Here is a 7,878-nt window from a genome sequence, read left to right as displayed (position 1 = left end):
TGTGCCTAATTGAATAAAATTTCAGGCTACAATTATAGAATGACACTGCTAAGTACCACATAATTTTCTCAGGCTATTTTTCTTGTAGTGTTATAAAAAAAATAATTTAACCTTTACCCATAACTTACCCTAAATAAAAGTGAATAACTTATTAAAAAATGTTAAAAACAAAACAATAACGCAATAATATCTGAGAAAAAAAAACAAGTATCCATCTAAAAACCCACCATAAATTAACAATAAGTAATTCCACCGATCCAAACATTAAAGTCATCAAAGAAAGCAAACATAACAAACTATATCCCAAAATTTATTTCAAATGAAATTGACACAAAGTACTAAATTAGTTAACCAATTATTGAAAATCAAAGTTGTTATTGAAAGGAACGATGATGAGTACTAAACATAATGTGGCTCCAGAGTTAAGATGAAGAAACGAATTTCCCTAATTTGGCTCAATGCTTCCATCTTCCATGCTGAAAATTTCCAATACTTCTCTTCCTCCATATAATGTACATCTGCCCTATGATGTATCAATAGGATTACCACATCAAATTAGTATTTAAATAGATGCAATTACATTCAACACGCATAATTATTATCAAAAAATATTTATACATAAATAAACAAAGAGAAGATCTCTCACCTGATAAATATGATCAATATTAAGAACTATGTTCAATCCACATAAGTGGAACAAAACAATGATCAAGATTTCCTTGATACAACGGCTCAATGCGTCCATCTTCCATGTTGTAAATTCCGATATCTTCAAATCCTACTTCCATCAAGAAGGGCTCAACGGGTCCTTTCATCAATATTGTACCAATATACGTGCACATAATCGTCGGTAACATATATACAATTAGGTTTACAATAAGAATTATTTGATGCATTGATTGACAACGAAGAGTTCAACCCCAAAAAGAAGGATCTACATCCTAAACTCTCCATCTTGGTCCATTTATTATTACTTAAATCAACCTGAAAACATTAAATCCCAAAGTTGTACAGGTGTAAGGAGATAGTCTTTCTGGCTTCAGTACTTCTTTTCTTGAAACAACGAACAAAGCTCCATCTGACTCTACCAAATAATACAAACATTCCACATGATCACCGACTTGAATAAATTCAGTAGGTGGCTTAGCAATTTGCACCGGGAAATCACCTTTGATCGTAAATATTTGCCCTAAACCATTAATAGCATAAAATTGATCTCTGTAGTAGATGATATCAAAATAATTGCTGTTACGAACTCTTGTCCAAACCTTATCACCAGGTCTAGCGTAGGCCAATTTCCTATTTCTTCCATAAATAAGCATAGCTTGGACTTGCGAAGAATCTGAATTTGGACAGAATGATGATGATAAAACACATCTGATTATTATAAAAATACCAACGTCAGTATCATTTATATCATTAGTCCAATCATTGGAAGAATATGGAAAGCTATTGATGGATGGCAGTTCAAGTTGACGAAGAGAAAAGGGATGCAAAAGACTGATAGTCAATTTCACGGATTCAATTTCAATAAGCCAACTCTTTGAAGTGAAGCACCTGCTGCTCCTATTTGATGCTTTAGGTAAATCTACATGGCGACTGAAGCCGTTTGAAACACTGAAGAAAGTGATTGAATCTGTTTTGAGACGAAGCATGAGCCAAGGAATCTTACACATGGAATGATGTTATATTCTAAGTTGTATTAAAAGCAATAAAGAAGGACGAAAAATACTGTTGTTCGAGAGAACCGTTCTCTCCAGAAAAGAAGCATTTATTCAGTGAATAACCACCTCCATTCATTCACTTTTCTAGTTTAAATACAACACAAGTTACATGACAATGTAACTTACAATAACTGAATGAAACAGTTAGAAGATAGTAATTAAAATACAAATTAACTTCCATCACAACTCACTGACTCAACTAATAAAACTCAACACTAATGGAACACTTAGCCAATTCTTACGTAAACAACATGCATAAATAAATTAAGTGGCAGCGAACTCACACATAAACTACATGCATAAATAAATTAAGTGGCAGCCAACTCACACATAAACTACATGCATAAATTAATTAAGCTTACATCATTCCACCCCCTTGGAATGAACCTTGTCCTCAAGGTTGAAATCTAGGTAACTCCATGAAAATCGCCATTTGTTCTCCCAAGTCTCATCCTCAAGTAGCAAACCTTTCCATTTACTTAAAACCTCAGTCTTGGGTCGATATTTATCTTTAGTGATAACTCTAGTATCGAGTACAGCTTCTGGTTGGGGTATTACCTCAAGATTATCCGATAAGGCAGGAAGCTGTTGCGCAACGGTTGTTAGATTGCCAATCTTCTTTTTCAGGTTGGAGACATGGAATACATTATGTATCTTCGAGCCAACCAGAAGATCCAATTTGTAAGAAACTGGACCAACTCGTGCTAGAACTTGATAAGGACCAAAAAAATTGGGTGCTAACTTGAGAGTTCTTCGCAAAGTAATTGACGAATGGCGATATGGTTGGAGACGAAGAAAAACCCAATCACCAACAGCAAATTCTTGCTCAGTATGATTTTTGTCAACCTGAAACTTCATTCGATCTTGTGAGAGCTGGAGATTTGGCTGCAGTAACTTAAGAATTTCATCTCTAGACTTAAGTGTGTCATCCACAGCTTGAACTTTAGTAACACCTGGAGTATAAGAAAGTAAAGATGGAGGTTTGATTACATAAACAACTTCAAATGGAGTGAGTTTGGTAGATGAATGAACAGATGTATTATAACAATATTCAGCCCAAGCAATCCAATCCATCCAACGAGTCGGCTGATCTCCAGTAAAACAATGAAGGTAATGTTCAAGAGTACGATTCAGCACTTCGGTTTGTCCGTCGGTTTAAGGATGATAACTCGAACTCATACAAAGTTGTGTCCTTTGCAGTTTAAACAACTCCGTCCAAAACTTACTTGTAAACACAGGATCCCTGTCACTAACAATAGATATTTTGTCACATGACAGAAGCTCATTGGCAGTAAGAGCTGCTGATGCAACAATCACTGAGGGCCTGAATCTTGTAAAACTAATATCTCTTATGAAAACTGTGAAATGCAAGTTATGCAACTTAAGAGGAGGTGAATTGGAATTTTATAACTTATGTTAAATAATTCACACAACAATTTTATCTATTACCTTAATCAAATCAAAAACAATAAATTCAATAAAGCACAATAATAAAATAGTAAGGGAAGAGAGAGCAAACACAATAATTTTTACGTGGTGTGAGAAACGCTTGAGGATTTCACTATACAAGTCTCCCAAGACTTCAAGTTCTTTACAATTGACTTCTAAGGTGTCAATAAACCTTTACAACCAAGAGATTATCTTCCAATCTCTTCACTCAAGTGTTTCTCACACTTAAACACTCACAAATTTGATGATAAAATAAATATTACAATAAGGAACTCTCTTTTGGAGTAAATGTATAAATAATAGCTCAATGAAAATTTAATTTATGATGATTTTCAAATTTGGAAGCTCAAAATATATTGTTCGCACTTGTTTATCCTTGCAAAAGTCTTAAAATTGAAGTTGGAGTTGAGTTTTTATAGCTAAAGTCCAAAAACTAACTGTTATAAGCAAATTCCAGCAAGTAAGTGGTTAGCCACTTAATTTATCTGGCTCCCTACTTCAGAACAATAAAGTTACCATTAAATTCGAATTTGCTACAGTAATATTGTTCATAAAATTACATTCTTACCCAACACTTTTAGTAATTATACTATGGCCCCAAAGTCATAGAACTTTGTAAAAAGATCCAATTTCTGAATTTCTGAATAATACTTGTTATTCTCAAAACTTTCTAAAATTATGATATGCCTAATACATAATAATATTTTTCAAAGAAGTCCTTTTTAAAATTTAACAAAATACTTGTAGATTTCAAAGTTCTCAAAACTTTTTTAATTTAGTCCAAAATTTAGAAATATGAAATTTTCCTCAAGCGGCTAGCCACTAACTCTCTGTACACTTAAGATATTTACACTTAGGCTCTCAAACTTTCATAAATTATGGTATGGCCCAAAAAGTTTCAAATGTTTGCAAATAAGTCCAACCCCCGAATTCAAAACAATATTTATTTAAATCAAAGATTGCAAAAATTTTTTATTTTAGTCCACATCTTGAAAAATAACTAACTTCATAAAATACTTAGCTTATACTTGTAAAACATTTGATTTATGAAAAAATAATGATTTATTAAACAAAATCTTGGGCTTCTCAAATGTTAGACCATTCGTATATTAAATCATACCGGCTTTACAAGAATTGTAACAATAATGAGTCCATTGAACTCTAAACTTTATTCTTGATTACGCCGTTGTCTGTTGAATATCTTGAACTTAATTTCACTTGATTCACTTGCATAAACATTATCCTTCAAGAACTAGTGAAAATGTGAAATATAATATTTTCAAATCACTTAAGACACATATTTTTTATCATCAAAATTATATTATGTGTAGCATTTTATGCTAACAAACTGAGAATTAGAGATCATAAACCCAGTATGGAATAATAGTTGCACAATCAACTTATATTTGAAAAGGTATCTAACCTCCTAGTGCTTGGATGATAATCTCATGGATTCTAAATTGGATATTTTCTCCCACTGAGATCTGTCTAAGAAAGTACTTCAGAAAGCATATGGGAGTAAGACTCACATAATGCATCTCAGGCTTTAATCCCTTGAGAATCTATATTTCCATGTGCACTAGGTGTTCTATATATTATTTACCGAAATTTTATTTTTCCTATTGAGGATTAGCAACTCAAACAAGTTAGAAAAAGAACCACAATCTATTAACAAAAAAAAGTACATTGCATATACTAATTTACTACAAACTGTGAAAATGAGAAGGAGAACAAATGTACACTTCCATGTGCACATTGAGAATATGTACTTCCATGTGCACTAGGTGTTCTATATATTCTTTACCAAAATTTTGTTTTTCCTATTGAGGATTATCAACTTAAACAAGTTAGAAAAAGAACCACAATCTGTTAACAAAAAAGAGTACATTGCAGTTTCAAAAAAAAAAAGAGTACATTACATATACTAATTTACTACAAACTATGAAAATGAGAAGGAGAACAAATCTTCCTTTCACCAACATATCACACAGCAGCAATTGGTAACTGGAAATATATCATTCCGCAATTGTCCCAACACATTCTGATAAAAAAAATTAAGATTAATGAACAGAGTCACCTATGAAATCCTAATTAGTATAACTATGAAATTACAGGTTTTGATAAAATAATAGTACTGAGAGTTGATTCTTTGAAAAGAATAGATTACAAAGGTTTGGCCAATACATGGTATCCGTGCATCCAGTTCTTCATATTTGGAGCTCCGTATGAAAGCGCGACACAATCAAATTTTTTAAAATCAATCAAAGATTGCACAAATAGAATCATACAAACATTTTATTTGCTTTTCTCTTAATTTGGAAGCACAAAACTTATTTTTAGAACCAAAAAACAAAGAGAACTTTAGAAAAATACTTACTTTTTTTTTTATAGGAAATTGTAGCTTTCATTAAACCAATACAGAAAATATATGCTTAAACTTTAGAGGGAAATTTTCCTTCCAAACAACAAGATCAGTCTTTCGTAACGCCATTTTTGCTAATAAATGGGCATTAGTATTACACAATCTAGGAACATATCTTACTACAAAGCGACTGAAATGATTCATTAGGGCTTGAATGTCTGAAATGATCCAGTGTATCTCTGTCATATTGCCTCCTTTGTTGTTGATCAAATCAGCTAGCACTTGAGAGTCAGTTTCCAAAATTACTGACAGCAGACCTGCCTCTTTAGCAATGCCAACACCCCATTCTGTTGCCTCTGCTTCTGCATACAAAACATCACCCTTATAAAAAAAGTGAGAAAATACTCATTTGAATCAGAAAACTTGAGAGAAATATTTATTTGAACCAAAAAGCAAAGAAAACTTGAGAAAAATACTTGAGTCAAGACAAAGAAGGAAATATTGGCTTGAACCAGAGAGCTTGAGAAAAATACTTATTTGAACTAGAAAACTTGAAAAAAAAATCATTTGAACAATGAGAAAAATATTTGAACCATAAAACTTGAGAAGAATACTTATTTGAACCAGAAAACTTGAGAAGAATATTAATTTGAACTATAAAACTTAAGAAAATTATTAGCTTGAACCAGAAAACTTGAGAAGAGTACATAATTAAACAGAAAACTTGAGGAAAGTAACTTGAGAAACATACTTATTTGAACCATAAACAAACAAAGAAACATACTCCTTCAAAAACAAACAAAACTTATGAAAAATACAAATAATAAAGAAAACTTGAGAAAAATACTTACTTGAAGGATGACACATTTTGCCACGTCCCTCAAAATGGACTTAGACCCTAAAAATTTTGGCAATCTAATATGAATAAAGCTTGGGCTCTAAAAATTTGGGGAGTCGATAATCCAACTGAAACAAGAAGGGTCATTTGAAATATGTGTAAGAGAACATTGTGGTGATAGAATGGCGTTAATGGCATTTGCTTGGTTAGGAGCTTCTTCTTGATCATCCCTTTTGATTCGTTTGTTAAAAATTAAGAAAGAATCTGGTAGACTTCTTGTTCAGCCTTTGGGAAAAAAAAGAGAGAGGGAAGGGAGGAAGGAGGAAAAAAAAAACAATCGTATAGTTCTCTTTCATCATCAATCACACTCCACAAGTCATAAAATGCTAGCTCCTGACCAATGCCCAAGAAACTTGAGATATATGGTTGTATCTCTAGTTTCTTTGAGCGCGTTCGAAAGACAAAGTGATTTCATCCTTCATTATCCTATTGAGTTAGTTGTTTATTTGTAACTAGGAATGGCAATCGGTTGAGTCAAGCTCGGGCCTGGCCAAGCCCGAGCCTGACCCGATCAATAAAAATAAAAGCCCAACCCTAAGAAAAACCTCACCATTTGTGATTCCACCCGACCCGATTCAGGCCAACCATAATTTTTTTCAGAATTAATAAATTTAAGTTGCATTATTTTGTCAATATTTTGTAATTTTATGACCACATCCCAATTTCATTCATGTTGCTTTTCAATTTTTGTTCTCTTTCTAGTTATAGTACCATGAATATAAACCAAAAGAAATGATTTTTCTAACTTAAAATAATTATCAACACAAAGGCAAAATATACAATACAATTAATCACAAAATAATTCACAAAACAACCAGTTAATGTAATAATATTTTCAACCGATTAATAATTCACAAAACAACCAATTAATGTAATAATATTTTGAACTAAGTAATAATTCACAAAACAACCAAATAATGTAATAATATAATTTTTTAATGTGCTAATTTTTTTAATATAGGGTCGGGTCGGATCGACTTAAGCCTGATCTGACCCGCCTCGAATTTTGATCGGGCTTAAAAATTTTAGCCCGAACCTGACCCGAAACCCGAATTTTTGGATTAAAGCTTGAAAAATTAAGGTAAGATCAGTTGGGCCAAAATTAGGTCAAATTGCCATTCATATTTGTAACTGCTATAAAATAACGGGTAAATGCTTGTCTACAATCCCTATATTTTAGATTTAATACCCGTCTGGTGTATGTACTACCTTATTGAAAGTTGGTTTCTTGGCAGCTGAGTTCTCTAATGCGTATATTTAATTAAGCAAAACAACTTTCTTCTTGGAAATTATTAAGGATATATAATTCACATTTAATTAAGTTTCTTTCTCTAAGGTAAAAGGTAAAGATTTTTTTAGTTAAAACCTATGTTCACCTGGTTAAGAGCGAACTCTTCATGGTATGCGCAAGCTTTGATCTTAAAAATAATAATAATAATAATAAA

General features: G+C 32.1%; 1 protein-coding gene across 1 annotated transcript; it reads right to left on the bottom strand.

Moving 5' to 3' along the window:
* Nucleotides 1-974: 974 nt before the first annotated feature.
* On the bottom strand, nt 975-1,676 carry LOC107177286 (uncharacterized). The gene has a single exon (XM_015530928.1). It carries the CDS (start codon nt 1,674-1,676, stop codon nt 975-977), a length of 702 nt encoding a protein of 233 aa, XP_015386414.1.
* Between the last annotated feature and the right edge of the window lie 6,202 nt (nt 1,677-7,878).

Source organism: Citrus sinensis, chromosome 6 (genome assembly GCF_022201045.2).
Source record: "Citrus sinensis cultivar Valencia sweet orange chromosome 6, DVS_A1.0, whole genome shotgun sequence".
Classification (NCBI taxonomy): domain Eukaryota; kingdom Viridiplantae; phylum Streptophyta; class Magnoliopsida; order Sapindales; family Rutaceae; genus Citrus; species Citrus sinensis.
This window is presented reverse-complemented; position numbering and strand designations above follow the sequence as displayed.

Excerpts from the sequence above, each read along its gene's own strand:
- LOC107177286 (XM_015530928.1), bottom strand. The coding sequence starts at position 1,676 with ATGTGTAAGATTCCTTGGCTCATGCTTCGTCTCAAAACAGATTCAATC.